This window comes from Cetorhinus maximus, chromosome 21, assembly GCF_964194155.1.
Source record: "Cetorhinus maximus chromosome 21, sCetMax3.hap1.1, whole genome shotgun sequence".
Taxonomy (NCBI): domain Eukaryota; kingdom Metazoa; phylum Chordata; class Chondrichthyes; order Lamniformes; family Cetorhinidae; genus Cetorhinus; species Cetorhinus maximus.
In genome coordinates, this window is record NC_135899.1 from 25,623,376 (window position 1) to 25,648,631 (window position 25,256).

At 42.3% G+C, this 25,256-nt stretch overlaps 1 protein-coding gene across 1 annotated transcript in view; it reads right to left on the bottom strand.

Annotated features, from left to right (window-relative positions):
• Positions 1-25,256, bottom strand: part of LOC144695772 (complement C4-like) — an 87,555-nt gene that overhangs the window by 37,824 nt on the left and 24,475 nt on the right. Inside the window, exons 13-25 of the mRNA XM_078566749.1 lie at positions 21,952-22,146; positions 20,592-20,744; positions 19,006-19,132; positions 17,367-17,438; positions 15,467-15,661; positions 13,842-13,956; positions 10,505-10,575; positions 9,574-9,713; positions 8,065-8,274; positions 5,876-5,927; positions 4,513-4,596; positions 2,791-2,994; positions 1,742-1,817 (exon numbers count right to left, since the gene is read on the bottom strand). Of these exons, the coding sequence (XP_078422875.1) occupies positions 1,742-1,817; positions 2,791-2,994; positions 4,513-4,596; positions 5,876-5,927; positions 8,065-8,274; positions 9,574-9,713; positions 10,505-10,575; positions 13,842-13,956; positions 15,467-15,661; positions 17,367-17,438; positions 19,006-19,132; positions 20,592-20,744; positions 21,952-22,146 (1,694 nt within the window). The remainder of the gene's footprint in view (positions 1-1,741; positions 1,818-2,790; positions 2,995-4,512; positions 4,597-5,875; positions 5,928-8,064; positions 8,275-9,573; positions 9,714-10,504; positions 10,576-13,841; positions 13,957-15,466; positions 15,662-17,366; positions 17,439-19,005; positions 19,133-20,591; positions 20,745-21,951; positions 22,147-25,256) is intronic.

A 25,256-nucleotide genomic window follows, 5' to 3' on the forward strand; every position in this document is an offset into this window, starting at 1 on the left:
GCACTACTAAATTGATATATGCAAACAAGTTAGCCCTCTGGTTGCTTGTAAGGAAGAAATCTATAGACTCCAGGGGGGATCAATGGACTGGACAGATGGGCAGAAAAATAGGACATGAAATTCAATCTGAAGAAGCATGAGGTAATGATCTGGGAAGGACAAACAAATCAAGGGAATACACAATGAATAGTGGGATTCTGAGAAGTGTTGAGGAACAGAGGTATCTTGGAGTGCATGACCACAGGTTCCTGTAGGTGACTGGATAAATAGATAAGACAGTCAGTAAGGCAAAGAGGGATACGTTCCTCTATTGGCTGAGACCTAGTGTACTAGAGGAGGGAGGTTATGCTAGAACTATATAAAATACCACTTAGACCACAGCTAGAGTATTCTGTATACTTGCAGTCACTGCAATACTGGAAGGATATGATCATACCAGGGAGAGTACAGAGGAGATTTACAGAGGATGATACTGGGACTGGGGAATTTTATCCAATGAGTTAAGATTGGATAGGTTGGATTTGTTTTGTTTGGAACAGAGGAGGCTAAGAAGATATTTGGTTGAGATGTCTAAATTTATGAGGGGCCTAGAAAGAATGGTTAGGAAGGACTGATATACTTTAGCAGAGAGGTTGGCCATTTGTGATTCCTCGGATACTGAAGCAGTCTGTGTCCATAAGCAGCAAGACCTGTTCAACATTCAAGCTTGGATCGATAAGCGGCAAGTAACATTCACATTGGACCAAGTTCTAGGCAATGACCATCTGCAACAAAAGAGAATCTAACCACCTCCCTTTGACATTCAATGGCATTGCTGAATCCCCCACTATCAACAGCCTGTGGGTTACCATTGACCAGGAACTATGCGGACCAGCCATATAATTGCAGTAGCTACAAGAGGCTGTGAATTCTGCTGCGAGTAACTCACCTCCTGACCCTATAAAGCCTGTCCACCATCTACAAGGCACAAGTCAGGCGTGTGATGGAATATGAGAACTTGCCTGGATGAGTGCAGCTCCAACAATTTTCAAGATGCTCGATACCATCCAGGACAAAGCATCCCACTTGATTGATACCCCACCTACCATCTTAAACATTTACTCCCTCCACCAATGGTGCACAGTGGGTATCATATCCAAGGTGCACTGCAGCAACTCACCAAGAGCCCTTCAACAGCACCTTCCAAACCTATGACCTCTACCACCTAGAAGAACAAGGGCAGAAATTGCATAGGAATACCAGCACCTGCAAGTTCCCCTCCAAGACATACACCATCCTGGCTTGGAAGTATATCACCATTATTTCACTATTGTTGGTTCAAAATCTTGGATCCCCCTTCCTATCAACACTGTGGATGTACCTACACCACATGGACTGCAGTGGTTCAAAAAGGCAGCTCATTGAAATTGCATCCAATTAATCCATGGACATTATACCTAGATGGCATACATCACAACAGAAGCTCCTTATAATATACTAGGCTTGAAGGTTGATGTGAATTTATTTTAGTTTGAATGTATGCAAGTCAGTCTAAACCTGCGATAACACAATTTCAATCCCAATACAGAGATTTAAAAAAAACGGTTTTGGATATCAGCACAAAACTAGCACCCATTACCTGACTGCACGTTATTCAAGGTTATTTATGTCAGTCATACTGAATTTCAGGCTGTGGGTATAACGAATAATAGAAACAATTACATTAGTTTAGCAAAATAACTGAGAAACATGTCAAACCCACCATGTGCTACTGGGGCGATGTAGCCATGCTCCGTATGAACCATCATTCTTTTTGAACTCCAGTATCCGCCTGTAGCCTGCAAATAAAATGCCAAATTTGATACATGCACTAAGCTAATAATGGCATTAATTTTTCATTCCTATTTTTTTCTATTTAATATCATTATTTTCAACATATATTTACGGAGCCTATGCATTAAAGTACACTGTTTCTCATTTGTTTGTTATTGTCGTAAAATACTGATGTAGGGTCGGCACTCAGGAGCAGCACACAGTGAGTCTGTAGCCCTTGAATTCCCCTCCTTCTTGGCAATGGCAGAAGCATGAGAGTGGGAGGTGGCTATCAAAGCCTTTCCTCCATCCAATTAGATCATGGCTGCTCTGTATCTCAACCTTTACGCAAGCAGATCCATAACCCTTAATGTCCTCATTTAACACAAATAAAACTATAAGTAGTCATTTGGTAGTACAGAACTTGAGTATTGCTGAAAAAAGAGACATGTCAAAGCTTTTCGTCTTGCACTCATCAGGACACTATGCAAAAATATCAATATCAAAAACAACAATTTATACTGTGTGTGAAGAGAGTGCTGATTGGTTGGCAAGTGGGCTCTGATTGGTAGAGGTGTTGCCATGGAGAGCGCACCAATGATGATGACTGACAGTTAACTGCCTAGCATTGTTTGAAAATTAAACCAGGCAGCTTGACCCTCATTAATCAAGGCATTGCCCTAATGAATAAGTCAGCAGATGGCTGTCTCTTATTTTGCTTCAGCATGTCTCCTTTTTCAGTAAAATTATAAATCTCAATCTGGAAACTTTCAATGGGTTTTTGAGGCAAAAGATTACAGATTTTCACTACATTCTGTTGAAAGAAGTTTGTCCACTTAATTAAAATATTGACTTGACCACTCTAACTAAATATTAGCGTGCCCACTCAAATAAAAGATTAGGAGGCCCAATCTAACTAAAATATGAGGCTGTCTATTCTAATTAAACTTCAAAAATGTTCCCAGGCTGTTAATGGAATAAGTCATGTGCAGATCCCACCTGCTTCAATATGTTGGAGGGCTTCATCTTTCCGTTCTGCTTTCAGACTAAGCCATTGCTCGCTTTTGTCCAGATATCTAACAGCAAACACGGTTGGTGACATGTACATCGATGTTTGCTCGGCGCACCCCCTTGGCTGTCTAATGAGGCGGTCAATTCCTTCTGCTGTCAGGCAGTTTTCAACTGTTTCTCCCATCACTTCACCTAAAAAGAACAGAATACAGAATCAAAGAATGGAATCAGAAATAAATGGTTTCACATGATTGAACTAAAGCGCATGCATGAGCACCAGGAACCTTTCCAAGAATGACACCATCCAGGACAAAAGGGCCACTTGATTGGCACCAAGTAAACATTCACTCCCTCCAGAACTGGTGCACTATGACAACATAATTGAACACCTACAAGATTCACTGCAGCATCTCGCCAAGTCCCCTTGGTCAGCACATTCCAAACCTAGAAGGGCAAGGGCAGCAGACCCTTGGAAAACCTAAAACGCACCCTTATCTGACAACAGAGACACTGGGTAGTCATTGGCATGGGTGCATAGTATTCAGCTTTGCATTCTTGTTCTTAAAGAGAAAAATTGTATCTATAAGCAGCAGAAACAGAATGTAGAATCAAAAGAGAAATGGTACTATATTAGTTTTATTATTCCGCCAAGAATGGCCATGCTGCAAGTTCCTCAAGCTTGTTTGCTACTAACCCCTTGTGGAGAAGACTTTAGTTCTAAAAGCTAAAACCTGCAAGACTACCCCCCCACACCCACCCCCTCCCCCCCCACCCCCTCGTCTCCTCCCCACAAAAGCCCTGATTTGGAACTGCATCACTGTCCCTTCATGGTCACTGGATCAAAGTCCTGAAACTCCCTCCCTAACAGCACTGTGGATGTACCTACACCACAACAGCTACAGTGGTTTCAGAAGGCAGCTCACCACCACCTTCCCAAGGGTAATTATGAATGGGCAACAGATACTGGCCTTCCTAGCAATGCCCACATCACATGAAAGAATAATAATAATGTAAAAGTAAATTAGGAAACTGTTGGAAACCAGTTACAGCTGTGTATTTCAACAACTGGGACCTGGTGGTGAAATTGGACTGGAGCGAGGTATTATTGGAATCGCATTTTCTGACCACTAAAGAATGTCCAATCAGTCTCATATAGTTTGCTTCTAATACAGAAATAATATGATCAGAAGTATATTTCTCAATGGCAGTGATTTAATAAAGAAAGCAGCATCATTTTCCCCCATGAAATTACAATGGCCTTCATCGACACTAATAAAAAAACTTTAGCACAGTAAAAATATTAACATTATTAGAAACACAAAAGTGGTGGAAGCATTTGGAAATGGAGGATTCTCTCCCTGTGCAGATGTATGAAACTCCGCTGCAGGTTGCCGAATCTTCCGGTCTCCAAATTGTTGGAGACCAGATGTGTCCGACTGAAACACACATCGGGATCCTGTGGAAGTCATGGCGCACGGTGACTACATGTGAATTGCCCAGGATGTTTAAAGTTCTGATCGGGCCATCCCCCTGCTGCCCTGGACCCTGCATGAATATCTTTGACTCTGTGCTAGAGTCAGAGACTTAGGACAGTTCAGTGGTTAATACACGAATGGTTACCCAGGAAATGTTAGACATTAGTCACATGGGAACCTCAACAAATGATAACTGATCTCAGATTTCCCCCTTCAGGATGAAAAGGTGGGTTACCTCTTGCACGAATGTAAAGGTAGGCGTCAGTGTCTGGAACCATGTTAGAAGGTATTTCTTCAACAATCTGATAGGAGCTCTTCCCTATTAATAATAATAAAAGTAATTTAAAAAAAAAACAATTCAATTGAAGTTTAAAAAAATGCAGCTTTATACACATGATGACTTGATGTTTGCTTTTCCTGCGGTGGGGGTCCAGAATTTTAAAAGATTCTTTCATGGGGTATGGGCATCACTGGCAAGGCCTGCATTTGTTGCCCATCCCTATTGTTCTTGAACTGAGTGGTTTGCTAGGCCATTTTGGAGAGCAGTTAAGAGTCAACCACATTGCTGCAGTTCTGGAGTCGCATATAGGCCAGACCAGGTAAGGACAGCAGATTTCCTCCCCTAAAGGCCATAAGTGAACCAGATGGTTTTTTATGATAATTGATGATAGTTTCATGGTCCCCGTTACTGACTAGCTTTTAATTCCAGAGTTACTAATTGATTTTAAATTCCACCAGCTGCCGTGGTGGGATTTGATCCCTTGTCCTCAGAACATTATTCTGGGCCTCTGGATTACTAGACCAATAAGAGTACCAATAGGCCAATGATGACGGCCTGAAAGCCAGGGATGGCTCACCTCGGAGGTCTGCTGACCTAGAGTTGTATTTTACTGGAGTCAGGTAGCCAATTGGTTGGTGTCCAGGCACCCGACCCTGTTAAGGACAGTTTCCTACCTGAAGAGCTACTTCAATCGGGGCAGTGTAGGTGGTGGTGGGGAGCTGGCAGCTCAGCAGCGCCCCAGCAAGCATTGGCCACTGTTGGAACTGCACCTGGAAGAAGATGGTGCCATGGAAGGATACCACCTTTCCAATCAGGTAAGTGGAGCCTGTTAGTGCCAGGGTAAATTAGCCAGGTTGGTGGTGCTCAGGGGGTGACATTGCTCAGGGGGTGGTCATTGCTGTTGGGTGGGGTGGAGGGAGGCTCTTCTGTGGGCCAAACCTGTGCAAATACAGGGCCCCCTGTGAGCCCACAGGGTTCAGAGTGTGCAGGAACAGGCCCTTGACTGGTCATTTAAGTGGCTTATTTGACCTCTGGGCAGGAGGGCCACCTGGCACCTTCCCTGACACTGGCAGCATGGCATCGCTGCAGTGAGAAGACAACACTCCACCATTCACTTTTCCTTGCTATTTTATGGGTTTCTCACTCTGAAGCCCGCCCCCAGAGGCCTAGTAAAATTTACTTCGATATATTCCTAATTAATTGTGAAATTACAGTTATAAAATATATATAATCAATAGCTGAACAGGCAATTTATTAGAATTATATTTCTGCTGTACTGTGATGTAAAGTTGATTTCTATATGTACCCTAATACTCACCATGTGGATTAATGACAATGCTTCTTTCTTCTGTCTTCACCACACCTTCTCCCTATGTGAGCAAGTGAACAGGCACAAGTAAGTGGTGCAGAAATGTTGACGCTATGTCAAGTTTCATTAATTGCCCAGACTTCACAACAACTAGTATTGCAACCTTGGCAAAGACAACTTAAAATACCTCTTTACCCATCACCCCTGTGCTTTCTGGCCTTTGGGTTGAGCAATGCCTCAGTGTTAACATTCTGACAGTTCTTGTCAAATCCCTCCATAGTATCGACCCTACATTTATCTCTGTAATTCCCCCCTCCCCCCCACTACACTCCCATACTACCTCACCAACCCCCCCCACCCCATAAACTCCATGCTTACCCAATTCTGACCTCTTGCACATCTCAGATTTTAATTAATTGCTTTACCACTGTGGAGTGAAGGGAAGGGGGGAGGCATGGGGGCAGGGAGTGGGGTGGGTGGGTGCTGCCTTCAGCTGCAGAGGTCCAAAGTCCTGGAAGCTCCTCTATCAATCTCTCTGATTCTCTACCTCTTCCTTTAAGATGTTTCCTAAAAACCTACATTGTTGACGAAGAATTTGGTCACCTGTCCTGACACATCCTTACATGGCTCAGTACCACATTTAGTTTGTTCACCCTCCTGTGGTGAATTTTACCCAGTTACAGTTGCTACATAAAATCTAATTTTTGCTTATTTTTTCATATCTATTGCTTTGATTCATCCTTCAAGTATTATTACAGCATGTCATCTTATTAATCAATGATACAGTAATTTGCAAACAGCAGCATTGAGAATGTCAGCTACAATTTATTTTATTCGTACATGGGATGCGGGTATTGCTGGCATTTATTGCCCATCCCTAATTGCCCTTGTTTAGAGGGCATTTTTAAGAGTCAACCACATCACTGTAGGTCAGGAGAGCAGGCCAGGTCAGGTAATGACAGTAGATTCCCTTCCCTAAAGGACATTAGTGAACCAGATGGGTTTTCACAACAATTATGTCATGGTCATCACCAGACTTTTAATTCCAGAGTTTTATTAAATTCAAAATTCACTTTCTGCCATGGTGGGATTTGAACCTGGGTCCCCAGACCATTACCCTAGGCCTCTGGAATACTAGCCCAGTGACAATACCACTATGCCTCCACCTCCCCCATTATTAAACACATGCTTACTTTTTTAATAAGATTTGCAAAATTAAGTAAACCCATTTTGTTGCTATGCTTTCACTTTGAACTGCAATGAAAAAAATGCCTTTCAGCCACCAGTGAGTAAACATCTTAGGGTAACGACGTTTAGATGTCATTGCTTTGTGAAGTAAATTAAAGTGAATGCTGCTTCTTAAAGCCATGTGGTGCCTGGCAGCTTGCTGATGAACTAACGAAATGAAACGCTTCATTTGCCTAGATTTCCAATGGATTCTTCAGATGGATGACTATGTAAGTGCGTAAAAATTCATGGGAATAAGCGCAGGGTAAAACTAGCCCCCGAGAGCTTGAAAACACCCTCTACACTGACACAGATTATGTTCTTAAATCAAATCAGAAAATGCTGGAAATTCTCAACACCTCAGGCAGCATCTTGGACAGAGAACCATTGTTAACATTTAAACTCGAGAACCTTGCATTAGGACCTTTTCCAGTTTATTTCAGATTTCCATCTGCAGAATGTTGCTTTTGTAGGGGGTGGGGGTGGGGGGAGGTGGTCAGGGAGAAGAAAGACTTGCATTGATAGAATGCCTTTTACGACGCCCCAAATAGTTCACAGTCAATGACATACGTTTTGAACTGCGGTCACTAGTGCTGTACAGGGCAAGGTGCCAGCCAGTTAGTGCAAAGCGGACACCGTTACACATAGTGCACCTGTTCGCTAGTACATCAACCCACCTCAGTTGATAAATGTAGGAGAAAAGATGGGGACGAAGTTGGGAGAGCAGTTTCAGAAACTCGCTCCGCAGCGTAGCCTGGTGGTGAGAACCTACAGCTATATCATAAGAAAGGAGGGGCAAAATTCCGTCAAAAATGACCATACAATTTAAAGTAATAAACGTTGCCAGAAAAGTATGACCTAAATAGAGTATAAAATCCATAGGCAGGCACAGTGCATCTTCCGGAGAATTCCTGATGATAAATAAATACACGCCAGAGGGAGGAAATCCATAATTAATTACATCGACTCACCACTACTTTGAGATTTTTTGTAATGGCGTCACTTATCATTTCATTCTTGCTGTACGCAACCAAGGCAATTGGGATAGTGCCAACGGCGAGTGGGACAACAGAGAAGTATATGGGATAGGCTGAGTTTGCTCCAACAGTCACAGTTCTTGCGTTCTTCTCGCCTGTGGCAGGACTGCAAAGGGAAACTACGGGCTTCATGTATATATTCATCTGGTTGCAATTAAAACAAAATGTTTAATATGGAAGATAGTTAAACAAAATCAAATCATACGTTTTGTAAATAAACCGAAAAATATGGCAACATTGACATTGTTGCAAACGAACTGGGAATCAATTGTTCCCCAGGTCAGCTGGAAGTGGACAGTTCTCCCAGACTGACAATTCCCAGACCGTCCTTCCATTCGCTGCTCAGCACTGTTTCTCGCCTAAGCAACGCCTCAATTTTAAAATTTTCATCCTTGGTTTCAAATCCTTTCCAGTTCTCAGCATTCCCTATTCTAGCCCCACAATCCTCTGACGCATGTGCTACTTCAATTTTGGTCTCCTGAACAGACTCAATTTTAACCACTCCGCTACTAGCCGCCTGCAGCCGCCAAAGCCCTAAGCTTTGGAATTCCTTCCCTAAACCTCTCCAACTCTATTTCCTCCTTACAACCAGCTTTTTTGACCAAACTTTTGGCCGTATACATTGATATCTCCCTATTTTGCTTCAGTGTCATATTTTGCTTTATAACACTCCCATGTAGCGTCTTGGGATGTATTATTACGTTGACGCTCCCAAATAGGTAGAAGTTGTTGTTCACTCTGAAATGCACTTGATTTATACATGTATGTCATCACCAAAGGATTTTCTGTTAATTTATATGTAAACCTTTAATATTGGCATATGTTTTTTTTTCAATTATTGGTTAACTCCTGTCATTTTTAACAGTTTAATTATTGATAATCAGCAGATCTTTAACTAGCTTTCTTACATATATCTGTACTGAAAGACATATATGGGATTTCCACACGTCATGCATTTAATCTACAGAGATTTTTTTTATTCTTTCATGGGATTTGGGTGTGGCAGGCAAGACCAACATTTGTTGCCCATCCCAAACTGCTGTTGAACTGAGTGGCTTGCTAGGTCATTTAAGAGTCAATGTAGGCCAGACCAGGTAAGGGTGGCAGATTTCCTTCCTCAAAGAAACATTTGTGAACTAGATGTGTTTTACAACAATCATGATGGTTACCATCACTGAAACTAGCTTTCAACTCCATACCTATTAATTGAATTTAAATTCTGTCAGCTGCCACCATGGGATTTGAACTAATGCCTCCAGAGAATTAGTTGCCTTTAGATTCCTAGTCCACTTATATTACCAGTACACCATTGCCTCCCCTTAATTATGGAATGTATTTTGGGTTTGCCATCACAATGGAGTACAATTGTCTCTCCCACCCATTACATTTTATTATGTGGCTATTGCGCTAATGCTAATAATTATTCTCTGTTTCACATCTTACCTCAATATCTTCTGAGAGGTAATTGTATAATATTGCTCTCACTTCCAATTGTTCATTTCTTTTGACGGAATATGGCAGCCTCAAAGACATAAAAAATGGCCTGAAGACTCTCATCTTCTTAGGCTCCGCAACACAAATACCTTAAAGTTAAAATACACATATAAAAACTTATATGTATAGATATAGAAATCATAGCAAATAATGTTATGTCATGTCATGTGTGCTCTGGCCCAAGGCAGGTCCTTGGCTCATTGTCTGATGATGCTTCACCCTGAGCTATTTTCTGTGTGGTTTTTTTCTTCTAGTGGTGGTTTGCCATTGCCTTCCATTCGCAGGAACAGGGCAAGGAAGCAAATCTTTACATTGGCTGAAATTGGTGCTTCAGAAATAATCTCTTGATGAAATTAAGTAATATTTCCATTTTGCAGCACCATGCCTGAGCTTTACTTGCTAAACTCTTTATGGATTATGCCAAACTTCAGTGCAGGATTTTCCAAATGTTTCCAATATTAATCCTTTCAAATCCCTGAGTCTGCGCAAGCACAAATCTCAGTTGACTCACAATCAAACTCACAGAGAAAGTTCATCTTGGGTAGGGGTGGGAATGGGTGATAACAAACTGGCATTTCATTTATATGGTGGACGATTGCATTGATTTCAATGGAAAACAAAATGAGCCAGGGTGTAAAGCGGGCTATTGACTCACTGATCAATCTTACCCCCTACCTCAAGACCAATAACAGCCACTAAAATTGTCAGATAGCGAACTAATATAAAGTACTTCCAGTTAATAGATTGTTTGGAAAGGAATTTAAAATGTTGTTATAGACCAGGCAGAGTTGGATTCAGCAGAGTCAACAAATAGTGATCACATTCATTCAATGCTCTCATCATTTCACAAACTGATAATCACACCAGGAAAGTTCTTTACCTTTTTCCTCAAACATGCCAACTGCCTGAATTTCCCAAGTTGTTATGGAATCTGGAATGTTAATTGGAAACCTGGAAATACAAGCGAGTATAAATAAGTATCGATTATCTGAAATGATGGATATGGAAAAAGTCCTTGGCCTAAAAATATTGATTGTTGCTGCTTGTGGTTGAAATCCTTACACTAGATCTGTGTATGCACAGCAGTGCTGGATCCACTGAATTACACCTAGCATGTAGTGAGTAGAATTTACTAAGCCTTTCTTTTGAGTCCTTACTGTATCATAGTGGTTTACTGGAGTGTATGTCCAATTGTTCTTCATTTCAAAACTGAATGTTGATCTCCCATTTACAGGAATCACAGAATCGTTATGGTGCAGAAGGAGGCCATTTGGCCCATTGTGTCTGCACCTGCTCTTTGAATGAGCATTATGACTTAGTGCCCTCCCCTGCCTTTTCCGTGTGACCCTACACATTGTTTCTATTCAAATAATCATCTAATGACCTCTCGAATGCCTCGATTGAACCTGCCTCCACCACAATTCCAGGCAGTGCATTCCAGAACCAAACCACTCGCTGTGTGAAAAAGTTTTTTCTCACATCGCATTTGCTTCTTTTGCAAATCATTTCTGAATCTGTGCCCTCTCGATCTCGATCCTTTTACGAACAGGAACAATTTCTCCCTATTAACTCTGCCCAGCCCCCTCATGATTTTGAACACCTCTATCAAATCTCCTCTTCACCCTCTCCTCTCCAAAGAGAACAGTCCCAACTTTTCCAAACTCTCTTCATAACTGAAATTTCTCATCCCTGGAACCATTCTTGTAAGCCTCTTCCTTGCCCTCTCTAATGCGTTCATATGCTTCCTAAAGCACCCAGGGCTGTACACAACACTCCAGCTGAGGTCTAACTAGTGTCTTATACAAGTTCAGGAAGGTGGAAAGGAACTAAATTTTGGTGCCACCTGAAATTGGTCATTTCCTAAATTCACAGTTGGAGCAGGCTTCAGCAATGAGGGAGCTCATGCAATGGAAACAATGGTCTCAATTTAGAAATCAAATATTGTGACTAGTTGCTCTAAGCAAGACTTGGGAACTACTTTTAAAGTTCTGATAAAATGGTGGTGTAGGCAGTGGGGGATCGAGGAGGTAAGCTGATTGTCTGTCCCCTTCTGTGGCTATGTTCGGAGCCGGGGGTCCTTGGAGAGGGAGTACACGGTGTCCCTCGGCATGATTGAGGCCTCCCATGACCGATGGCCACCGTGGGGGCTGGGGCACCTAATTGACCCCCATAATCACAGTTTAAATTGAGCTTTTGTAAGTTTCTTTTGTGTTTTGGTTCTTTGGTTGCAGTGCCCCTTTAAGGGCCATCCACTTTTATTAGTTTGTTTGAAGTTTTGTTAATCTGTCCCCCTTTTTGTTAATTGATTTTAATCAGAAGAGTATCAATGGTGGTGTATTGGTAATGTCAGTAGGCTTGTAATCCAGTGAGCCAAGTTAATGTTCTGGGGATAAGGGCAAAATACAGAGGATTCTGGAAATCTAAAACAAAAACGAAAAATGCTGGAAAAACTCAGCAGGTCTGACAGCATCTGTGCAGAGAAAGACAGAGTTAATGTTTCGAGTCCGTATGACTCTTCTCACTCTTTCCACTCTTAATGTCACCATTAGCACCTCCTTTAGCCAGTGCCACCACTATTAACAACCCTTAGTCCTTTTGTTTATGACGTCTGTTGCAATCTCTCCTTTGCCTCCACCTATTGCTGACCTTCTATCCAGCTTTATCAGTTCCACCCCTCTTAATCAGTATAAATTTCACCACATTTCTACTTCCCTTTAACTCTGAAGAAGTCGTACAGACTCGAAATGTTAACTGTCTTTCTCTCCACAGGTGCTCTCAGACCTGCTGAGTTTTTCCAGCACTTTTTATTTTTGTTGTAATGCTCTGGGGACATGGGTTCAAATCCCACCATGGCAGCTGGTGGAATTTAAATTCAATTAACAAACTTTGGAATTGAAAGCTAGTCTCAGTAATAGTGAACATGAAGCTATGGTCAATTGTCATTAAAAACCCATCTGCTTCACTAACATCCTTTAGGGAAGGAAATCTGCCAACCTTACCTGGTCTAGCCAAATGCAACTCCAGAGCAATGTGGTTGACTCTTAACTGCCCTCTGAAATGGCCTGGACAGCCACTCAGTTCAAGGGCAATTAGGGATGGGTAACAAATGCTGCCCCTGCCAGCGACGCCCACATCCCATGAAAGAATAAATTAAACCAACTGAGACTGCACTTCAATGAGGCACTTTGGAATGTCCAGAGATGTAACAGCCAGAATATATGCATGGGGAAGTAGAAATTTGTCTCCTACAATAGGGCAAAGTGGATGGTATTGGGTTGGCTGTCTGTTTTACCCAACTGATATTCAATTCCGTTGCAGTCAACGAAATGAAAAATCAGACAGACAATGGATAGAACAGTGGCTGATCCTACATCGCCTGCTTTGCATCCCTGCCTGGGGTGAATTTCTACCCCTCGAGGTGGAATTAGACATGAGTAGGGACGCAGAATTGGCAAAATTATTTTAGTGGCAGATTATACCATATGCTCAGTATTTGGTCAATGGAATTGAATATCAGCAGGCTGTCTACTGGAGGACCTAGACAATACTCTCTGCTTTGGATCCCCGCCCACCTCCAATTTCAGCAGTCGCTGTCCTTTACATGTAGGGGACGGCTTACACATAGCAGGTTCTTGAGCAATCTGATGTTTTCGGTGCGTGAAGGCTGGAATGTCTCAGGGTGTCTAAGAGTGCTTTACAGCCAATGAAAGACTTATTGAAGGATAGTCACTGTAGTAATGCTAGATAAACAGATGAATCACATATAAGGGGAGACAGTGGCATATGCTCTGAGGGCATGGGTTCAAATCCCACCATAGCAGCTGGTGAAATTTGAATCTAATGAATAAATCTGGATTTGAAAGCTAGTCTCAGTGATGGCAACCCTAAAACTCTCATTGATTGTCATAAAATCCCATCAGGTTTACTAATGGCCTTTAGGGAAGGAAATCTGCCATCCTTGCATGTCCTGGTCAATATGTGGCTCCAGACACACAGCAATGTGGTTGACTCTTATCTAGATCAACTCAGTTCAAGTTCAAGAGTAATTAGGAATGGGTAACAAATGCTGGCCTTGCCAGCGATGCCCACGTGGTATGAAAGGATTAAAAACAGATGGGTACCGGAACCAATGTCACTCGCTTTCTGCTGTCGCAAAAAAGTTAAAATGTGGGTGTGAGATGCCCAGACATGGTGATGTGGAAAACGATTAATCTTACTTGTGCCCTCCTGCAGCTAAATTATTATACTTTCTCCATTGCCAGCTCTGTGGAAAGTTGCTCCGAATTCGGACAGAGGATTCATCGAAGTAATCATCAACATCACTGTCCGCCGCTAAAGAACAACAGAAGGTTTAGTGCCTCGGATTCAGATTCCTGATAATAGCCCGAGCAGACTTCATTTCACTGAGCTTAAAAAAAAGAGTTGGACGATTTTACATGCGTGAATAATATAACAAATATCTCTTTGGAAAAATGCCCTGATTGGAAGGTTCTTGAGGAAACTAGCAGTACACCATTAGGATCATATTTTGGGATTAATTTTGACCCTTGTGCAATGTGTAGAACAGGTGATAGTGCATCAGCAGAATAAAAACAAAATACTTCGGATGCTGGAGATCTGAAATAAAAACAGCAAGTGCTGGTCATGCCCAGTTTTCTTTTCACCATAGACACCCGCTCCTTCCAGTTTCTAACGCATGCCCCAATCCCTCTGAACCATATCCCCAGCACCTTCAGGCCATCAGCCCTGACAGTGAAGGGGACAAAGGATCGGTCAGCCCAGTTCCCAAAAAACATGGCCTCACTCTTCCCACGATTTACCTTGGCTCCCGAGGCCAGTTCGAACTGGTCGCAGATGTGGATCAGTCTGCGCACCGACAGCGGATCTGAGCAGAAGACAATGACATCGTCCATGTGCAGGGAGGCTTTGACCTGAGTGCCTCCACTGTCTGGGATTGTCACTCCTCTTATGCCCGGATCCTTCCTGATGGACTCAGCAAAGGGTTCTATGCAACACACAAAAAGGACAGGGGAGAGAGGGCAGCCCCGCCTGACTCCAGATTTAATAGGAAAGCTATCTGATTCCCACCCATTGATTGAGACTGCGCTACTGATGTTAGCGTAGAGCAGTTGGATCCAGTTGCGAATTCCCTCTCCAAACCCCATTTTGGAAAGCACATCCACCATGTAGGTGTGCGATATTCTGTCAAAGGCCTTCTCCTGATCCAGGCTGATGAGGCAGGTGTTCACACCCCTGTCCTGCTCATAGGCAATCATATCCCTGAGTTACACGAGGCTGTCAGAGATCTTCCTACCGGGCACAGTGCAGGTCTGGTCAGGGTGGACCACCAATTCCAGAGCGGACTTGATCCGATTGGTGATGACCTTGGACAGAATCTTGCAGTCCACATTCAACAGTGAAATGGGTCACCAATTTCTAATTTCCTCCCTTTCCCCCTTCCGCTTGTGGTTCAGGGTGATGATGCCTACTTCCCCCCACCCTCCCACCCCCTCCCCAACCTCCTGCCTTACTGTTTTCCCTGCCTGTTTCCTTGCTTTGAACCTGTTACAACTCTCATGTTTTTTCCATTTCTGCTGAAGCATCATCGACCTGATATTTCAACTCTTTTCCGCCCTCCATAGATGCGGCCCTGACCTGCTGAACGTTTACAGCATTTTCTGTTCTTATTTCAGATTTGCAGCGTCCACAGCATTTTGCTGTTGAATGTAATATTGAAATTGTAATAGGTCTGTTTCATTAGTGTTTCTAAAAGGTACTCTTGCACTGTTACTCATTCACTGAGCTAAGTATGGGCGGGTTGACTCTGTCAGCAAATACTTACTTCTTCCCACTTCAGCGAGCTTCATTGACTGGTTACGCCTCAGTTCCACGCCAAACTCGCAGCAGGTGAGAAAAGCCTTTCTACATTCCTCCTCTTTGACTCGCTTTGCCCGATCTTTGCAGGTACTTTTCATTGGAATTACAGTTATTCCATCGGTGCAGCATTTCTTTAGACTGCTGTTGGTATAGTAACTTACTGAAATACAAACAGAGGCAAATGAAGTGCTGAACTAGGTATGGTTAAACAACACAAGCTGTACTTCAAATTGCAGAGAATATTTGACTGCAATCACACTGTTGCTGTATCTTGAGATGAAAGGCATTTCTCATGTTCATCGATGTAAAGATAAGTCAACGGACTTTTGAACAGCTTGCCACATTATACGGCCCCCATCCCCGCCGTGACAGCGCCGTAAGTCCTGCCCAACGAGGGAGTAAAACTGTCGGATCAGATCCACTGCCTTACCCAATTCAGAACAGAATTGTAGAAAATATTGGCAATGCATGACAGGCATTAAATTGATGTGGCTTGCTTGACCTTATCACCTAAAATCAAGATAACACCCTTTGCCCAATATTCCTCTGGCTGTTATTTTTGGGCAGTTATTAAGTGTTGAGAAACTATTAAATGTTGGTGTTCAGAGGGATCTGGATGTCCTTCCACAAGAAACACAGAAAGTTAACATGCAGGTAAAACAAACAATTAAGAAGGCCACTAGTATGTTGGCCTTAATGCAAGAGGATTGATACAAGGGTAAGGAAGTCCTGCTGCAATTGTTGAAACCACACTTTAAGCGCTGTGTACACTTTTGGTCTTCTTACCTAAGGAAGGATATGCTTGCCTTAGAGGGGTTACAATGAAACATATAAGGTCCTGAGAGGGCTTGAAACAGTTGGCACTGAGAGAATTTCAAAGATTCATAAGACTCTGCGTGCACAAATTTCTCCTGATCTCAGCTTCAAATGGCCATCCCTTTATTGCAAGATTATGCTCCCTCGGTTCCAGATGAAACATCCTCTCAGCACCAACTGTGTCAAGCCCTCTCAGAATCTTATATGTTTCAATCAGGTCACCTCTCATTCTTCGAAACACCAGAGAGCATAGGCTCATACGACAGTGCTCTCATCCCAGTAATCGTTCCAATGAACCTTCATTGTAACCCCTCTAAGGAAAGCATATCCTTCCTTAGGTAAGAAGACTAAAAGCGTACACAGCGCTTAAAGAGTGGTTTCAATAGCACTAGCAAATCTCCCTGCCAGGATGTTCATCCCAGTCCTGTTCAGGTGTAGACCGTCCAGCTTGTACAGGTCCCACCTACCCCAGGACCAGTCCCAATGCCTCAGAAATCTGATGCCGTCTCTCCTACACCAGCTTTCCAGTGTTTATTTGCTCAATTCTCCTATTTCTATACTAGTGCTTGCACGTGGGACTGGGAGTAATTCTGAGATTACTGCTTTAGAGGTCCTCCTTTTCAATCTCCTTCCTAGCTCCCTAAAGTCTGCTTTTAGGGCATCATGCCCTTTCCTACCGAAGTCATTGGTACCAATGTGGACCACAACCTCTGGCTGATCACCCTCAAAAGAAGGTCCTGCGATTCGCAGTAATTAATGTTATTGGGGTTTTTGTAGAGCATCAGGTAGGTAAGAACATTAACATTGCCCTATTGCGTGACTGTAAATGTAACATGGAGAAATTGGGGGAAAAAAGTGAAATGGAAGGCTGTAGATTAATGGAGATAAATTGGTTTATTCATTGCCATAAGGGCGGTGGCAATAATTTTACGGCAGAGAAATTCCAGGCGCCATAACTAACCGACACAATTTCAAACCCCATGACATCTGTATTTCTAAACGAATTGTGCGTTTAGATCAAATATACTAAATACCGACTCCTTTCTTACATTTTCCCACATACTGCGCTTGAATGTCCAAAGATCTTTTCATCCTACCGCCATGCGTTTTGCAGGAATATCCTGTAATGAAACATTATTTAATAACAATGAAATTTGACATTGTTTCTAAAAATTGAAAGAATAACAGCTCCAGTGATCTTACTAGGCCAAAAAAAAACCACAACATTTTTACTCTTTATTGATTGTTTACTGGCATCTTTCTTACTAGTCACAGTGTAGATTTGGGGTGAAGGTAAAATACCACTTGTTGTTCCTGAAACCTGTTCATATTTTATAGCCCTAATTCTATTTAGAACTCAAGAGCAGAGCAGATTAATAGGCATTGCTCAGTGAGTGTTTATTAGCTTGCTTGCTGACACTGTGCCTAGAAGAGACATGATTATCAGACATTCAAGCAAATCCATTTAATTCAAATTTTATAAGTGCTTAACATTCGGGTACATTTCCTTCAGCGCAGTGTCTGCCTAAAACATACAGTTGATGTTTGAGCGGGGCAGAACAAATTGGGCTATTTTTTCAATTGCGGGGGTGGAGAAGGGGGGGAGTAGGGTTCATAAACAAGTCGTACAGAGTTAGTAACTAGTTCCACACCTCACTCAATTTTCACTTCCTTGACCTTCATTGGAAAGGGTAAACACCCGTATTGTTCAATGAATGAATTCAATATCACCCATTTCATGCCATTGTCCAGAATTGAACTTACTCCGATAGTTTTACAGAGTTCATTCAAGACATAGGTCTCAATCCAGGAACCTCAAATTTTAATCTTACTTTTAATAAGACATAGTCCTACATTTTATTGTAAAGTTCGTCTTATGTTTAACGGTATATTTGACTGCTTGCTCTCAACACTTTCAGTCTGAAGTCAACAGTGAGGCTCAGTTAGTTCAACTGACCTATGGGAGGGATTTGCCATTTAAGGAAAAAGTGAAGCTACTTCAAAGACCAATGTTACATTGCAGGTATCAGCAAGGAATCTTATTTTGGTCATTTCAAGCAGAATGGTAAAGCCTGCCAATTTCATATATGTGAGCCCTAACCAAGTTAGTCTGTTGGACCATAAATGAAGCAAACACCATGGGTTGTGCATCTTGACGTTCCTTTGGGTTGTTGGCTGCTCCCCTTCCCTTGGTCTCTATCTCTTTGTCTGTCCTTCCCTCTCTCCTTCAATTACACATTGGAATCAGGACTTCGTGATTCACTTCAGCAATTTTTATTTGAACACTAGATAAATTCAAGCATTGTAACAGCAGAACCTTTAAAATAAATAAATAATTCAGTTACATATATAAAATATAACTTAATGGAGCACATGTGCATATGCCACCTGAAGGCACGTGATTGATTCCAGTAAGCCAAATCATAGAACGACGGCACCTCATCCAATGGAATACAGTGTTTACCTTTAGCAAGACACATTTTTTCCTTCTCTTTGAATGGACATCCTCTAAAATAGTACTATAAATATGAAAAGGTTTTCCTCAATCATACACTTCTCAATTTTAGATAATGGGTGTTGCTAAGATTGCAGTAGATGTCTATCAAGCTCACTAATTTGTTACTTGCATATGTTACTTCAGCTCTATATGTATTCGAACGTGCGCCTATTTTCACATGCCAAGCTTACCATTCCGAATTTCTGAGGTGTCCACATTCGAAATGAAAGTCAATCCCGCATCCATGAAAACACGAACGCTATCAGCGCCACCTCCAAACGTGCAGCCAAGGTCGTAGGAATTCATCTCTTCAAAGACCTATTCACAGACAAAAGTCAAATAGGAAAAGTTGCACATTTATGTAAAAGCAAGGAAGGAAGGTGTTCGTTTTCTTTATGAGCCACAGCTGCACAAGAGATACTTCAATTTTAACACGGGACTCCAGATTTCCAGGATAAATCCAAACAAAAAATGAATTTATATTTAAAAGAAAACGTCACATATTGAGGCAATCCTCACGTTTGGCCACTGGGTTGCTACATGCTCTGTTAGTTGACCTCAATGGGAAACTTATAGGGATAAAATTGCCATTTGCAAGTCCCGTGGCCTGGCCAAGGAGATAATGGCCTGCAGTTTATGGCTGTAAGGTCGCGCGAAACTGTCAGTGTTCACCGCCATTATTGTGTAAAACTGACAAAAAGGTCCGGGGCCCGCACATCTGTGGTTAAACATGAAAACCTTGGAGTTCTGTCAGTGAACTCTGACATTCAGAGCAACCCGCTCTCCATAGGGCGCACAGTTACAGTCTTTGCTAATGCAACCAGCGTGGAATCAGTGTTCTGACATGATCGTTAACCTTTTGGAGGCTATTCTTGCTGCAAGAGCCAACGTCAATGTTGAGCCTTGTTTGATCAGGTGTAATTGAGTTTTAATAAGCCTTAATAAGCTAGGTGAAAATGTTAGCTGTGAAGCTGCAAAGCGATATATACAGGTTAAGTAATTGGACATCAAGATGGCGGATGAAATATGATGTGGGGAAGTGTGGTTACACTTGGTCGTAAAAATGTAAAAAGAATATTTTTAAAAGAGGTTAAACTTGTAAATGTTGGAATTCAGTGTGCTAGTACAAGGAACCCAGAAAGTTCGCATACAGTTACAGCAAGTAGTGAGGAAGGCAAATGGCATGTTGGCCTTTATTGCAAGGGAATTTGAGCACAGGAATAGAGGTCTTGCTACAATTGCACTGGGCTTTGGTGAGACATCAGGAATGTGTGCAGTTTTGCTCCCCATATTTGAGGGAGGATATACTTGCATTGGAGGTGGTCGAGGTTAGTAACGAGCACCGGTCCCTCACCTCTGACCATAAAATCCTGGCCATTTGAAGCTGTTCTACAGCCCATGGTGGGTAGGCAAACGGTGTGGATGACCTACAGAGGCTAAATTATCTGTGATGCACCCCTTAAGTGCAATTTACTGAGCATGAGACACGCAACTTTTGGGGTCATGATTTAACGGTGGTTGTTTTGACCCATTATTTCGACATTACCTTCTCTGCCGAAACATACCCCTGTATTATAAACCAGTTCTGAAAAAGAAGGGACTACAGCTGGAAGAAAAGTGCCATACAACATATCCCAGAAAAATATGGTTTTCTTTTAGTTCAGTATGGTATATATTTACTTGATATAATCAGGTTTAAGGTTGCTATCCTTAAACTACAGTGCATTCAGAAACAGAAGCTTGAATCCTGTCAAAGCACAAACTGTAAATCGCTTACTTTGCTGGCTGTAAGTTTATTCTTGTTGTTGAGTATATAGATTGCAGTATCGACGATGGAAACAGACAAGCTTCCTTTGTCTTCAGTTTCAATAAACAGATTAGTTCTCCCTCCTGGGTTATAATACTGTTTGGGCATATCTTTAATTGTAATCTGAAGAAAGCAACAAAATGGGAGCAGAACATCAAGCAGTGAATTGCACAATTTTCTGGAGTATGCTGTGACTACTCACTGACTGGCAATAACCAACTTCTCAACACTAACTTTAAGTAGTAATGATAGTAAATCCCAGTGCATCACTTGGTTTTTCACAGGTCATAAACTACTTGTCCACCTCCTGGTATCAGGGTGCCTCAGAAACCTCTGGCTATTGTCCCTCTAACCCCAGACGATCATCAGCCGATGGTATCACCAATTTATCATTGGCCGATGGTGTCACCAAATTATCATCAACTAGCGGCGTCACCAATTTATCATTAGCCGATGGTATCACCAATTTATCATCATCCGATGGTCCCAACAATCTATCATCAGGTGGTGCTATCACAGTAAATGCACATCAGTTTTTGAAATAGATCCAGCCGAGATTTTAACTCATTCACTCACTTCTTCCTTATGAGCACATAGTTAAAATTGCCCCCCCCTAGAAATGACCGAATTGAGCACATCTATGAAGAACCCCGCCCACCATGCCCCACATCCAATATAGGGGTCGCAGTTTTGTAGAACAACATCACGGCATTCTATCCCATTCCGCCTATATTGTTCCAGCGCCCGAGACGAGCGTCTGCACGTCTGGGACTTGTGTTGAGTGTGAAACAGGAGATATCAGATTGGCCGCTACCCCAATGTCGTTCCCAGCTAGGTCAAAGGAGATGAAAACCGGCGGAATCTCTGACGGGTAGCCGATCCTACATCGTCCTCTTTACATTATTTATACACCACAGGGAGGAAAAATGCCGCGTTTCTCTTGCAAATGTAACAGAAAAAAAAGGCTTGGGAAACTGCTGTAAGGTAAAATAGTTCAGCAGGATTCTTTAGATCTGACCAGTACTTTTGGTGGATTATAGGCGAAGAACTGCAAAAATCCTCAACAGTTGCCTTTCCCCTTCACAAAGGGGAGCTCCACCACAGCTTAATCCCGCTTCAGAATATTATCATATATGGGTTACATCTGGGAAATTAGCTTTCCTTTTTAAAAAAAATGTGTTGAGTTAGATTATCCTCAGAAACCGCTTAGTTGTTTAGCGAAAGCTGTGGTGCAAGATGTCATCATTGTTCCCAGGCTTGGCTGTTCCTGCATTTCAGGACAAAACCACAATCACTATGATAGCTCGAAAATAGATCGGGATATTCATACCTTTCCTTCGCAGACATCCTTAACATCAATCCACGCGGAATTCGCCACCATTTCTGTTTTCCCCCCGACATTTATGTAATAGTAGAGGACTATCCGGAACGCTGGAACCATAGAGATGCTCAGTGGGAGAATAAGTTTTGTGAATTCCGTTTTCAAAATTCTATCCATTGTGAGCACCTTGCCTTTGCTTATAATCTGTCGGAAGAGGAACGGCAAACTCAGAATCTGCATAAGCAACAAATCTGACCAATATATACAAAGGAAGAAAGTTTGGTTCGGGTCTGGAATGCACTGCCTGAAAGTGTGGTGGAGGCAGGTTCAGTCAAGGCATTCAAGAGGGCAATAGATGATTATTTGATTGGAAACAATGTGCAGGGTTATGGGTAAAAGGCAGGACAATGGCACTGGGTCACAATGCTCATTTGGAGAGCCAGTGCAGACACGGTGGGCCGAATGGCCTCCTTCTGTGCCGTTAACATTCTGCGATATGTACACATATGTTTGTCTGTGTGTGCGCGCCAGGGTGCATGTGTGCGTGTGACTGTGTGTGCAAATGCATCTGCGTGAGCTTTTGTTTGTGTACCTGTGCATACGAGTGTGTAGGCGAGCCCAAGTGCGTGTTTTGGTGTGTCCATGTATGTGCATGTGTGTAGGTGTGTGCACATATCGGAAATATTAGGATGGGCCGCGTCATCTAACCGTGCTGATCTAACTTGGGACATGAACCATGTCGCTTCACAATGAAACATGCTTGTTTGGCACTGGAAAGTGGATGTAGCCTAGTTATATCCCATGGTATTCCCAATAGGATGGGTGGTTTCACATGGAGTTCGTGCTTCAACTTGGTGTCCTGATCTAATATTGACAGAGCGGGGAGTGGACGGGCAATTTTGAGTTTTGCCACAACGTAAAACGAGCAAAATCAGATCAGCCACCCATTTTCATTCATCATTAAGGTTTAACTTTTGCCTGTAAAGTAGCTTTTACAAAGCAGAAAATGTCAGTTTCATTTACAGTGAAGCTAAAAGTCAGGATAGGGGTATCCGGCTGGTAAGTCTTCAGCTGAGCCAAGAACAGTTCTTTTCTTCCTAGGGTGCTGCATCAGTCTCCAGAAACCTGGCAACAGTGAGACCATGGGCAAGTTAATAATGCCTCCCTTTAGGGTGACCAAATCATCCCAGAAAATTGATAAAGGAAATTGATTTAAGGATAACTAAAGTATTGAGCCTTTGCAATTGTCTCCAGTTGAATGTTTGATTGGCAGCACGGTCAAGGTGGAGCCATAATAAAGCATAGGGTTTACTTCCTGTAAAAACTACCACTCATGAGATAAGTGATCCAGGCTCATGCTGATTTTCATGTGAGTGGGTATGAAGAAAGGTTTAAAAGATGGGAGCTGGAAGAAATGCTCCATAATGTATGAATTATTGGGTAGTCCATATAATCCTGTGTGCTCTTATGCAGATTTGCAATTATTATTAATAATATTTATCACCACATGTTTAACTCCAATGAGAGCCAATAAATGTCACTGAACACACTTATCTTGAGCAATTACTTACATCTTGTGAGTATCACTTACATCCATTCCCTAACAATCTTTACTGGTTTTTATTTCCATTGAGATAGCAGGCAGCTGGACCCATACCAGTGCCCGATTTTTCAGGTGGAAAGTTGAAAGATCTTTTTGCTCAATCTATAACTTGGTGGTGAAGTTGCTTGATAGCACTGCTAGTCTTCTGGTGCAGATGTTGCTAGACCCATCTGATATCTCAGGACCAGTATGATATTTTTTCCTCCTGGTCTGGGTATTAAGTATTCATTGAACCAGTATCAGGAACACACCACATGGTATGTTTTCCAAGGGACACATTAACCATTTAGCAATGCTTTCCTTTCTGATTTACGTCATGGATATTTATCATGTACCTTGCCATATATGTTGTTTATCCACCAGCATGAACAGAATCAAGAATTGCAAGCAAGCATTCATCACTGGCCAATCTGATTCTTTCACTGTTACCAGAGCCAGCCATTTTCCATTTCCATATGGTTATAGATTTTGTGACCATACTTTCCTTTTCCGAGCCTGCAAGGTGAGTGATCTGCTCATTGTGGAACTGTTTCAATTACAGTGAAATGGGCTCCATCACGTTACTGCCCAAGCCTTGAAGTTGATAATCTATCCCTTATGGCATTATGTTATAGGAAGTGCTGAGTTTGGGATGAGGGACCCACTGTTAGTTCAGGTGGACCTAAATACCCCATGGCAGTATTCAAAGAAGAGCATGGGGATATTCCTGATGTCCTGGCTAATATAAATCCTACAACCAGAGGTAGCAACACAAATGAACTGGTCATCTATTTCATTGCCATTTGTGCGATACTGCTTTCTGCGTTTGCCAACGTGAATATACTTCAAATATAAAAAAAATGGCAGATGGAATATAATGTGGGAAAATGTGAACTTATCTGCTTTGGCAGTATATCACCTGAATGGAGAGACTGCAGAGCTCTACAGTGCAGGGGGATCAGGGTGTCCTGTATATGACTCACAAAAAGTTAGTATGCAGGGACATCAAGTGATTAGGAATGCAAATGGAATGTTATCATTAATTCCAAGGGGAATGGAATATAAAAGTAGGGGAGTTTTGCTACAGCTGTACAGCGCCTTAGTAAGACCACATTTGGAGTACTGTGCACAGTTTTGGTCTTCTTACTTAAGAAAGGATTTAATTTCATTAGAAGCAGTCAGAAAAGGTTCACTCAACTGATTCCTGGGATGAAGGGGATTAGTTTACAAGGAATGGTTGAGCAGGTTGGGCCTATACCCATTAGAGTTTAGCAGAATGAGAAGTGATCTCATTGAAATGTATATGATTCAGAAGGGACTTGACAGGGTGGATGCTGAGAGGATGTTTGCCCTTTTGCGGGAGTCAAGAACTGGGGGACACAGTTTAAAAATTAGGGGTCTCCCATTTAAGACTGAGATGATGAGATTTTTTTTCTCCCTCAGAGGGTCATTATTCTGTGGAACTCTTTTCCCAAAAGAGCAATGGAGACTGGGTCATTGTGTATATTCAAGGCTGAATTAGACAGATTTTTGATGGAGAAGGGAATCAAGGGGCATGAAGTTAGACAGGGAACTGGAGCTGAGGCCACAACCAGACCAGCCATGAACTTATCAAATGGCAGAGCAGTCTCGAATGGCCTTCTCCTGCTTCTAGTTCTTGTGTTCTTGTGAATGTTATTCGCGTTGGCATGTCCCAAAAACGCCAAAGACGAAACAAAAAATACAAGTTCTT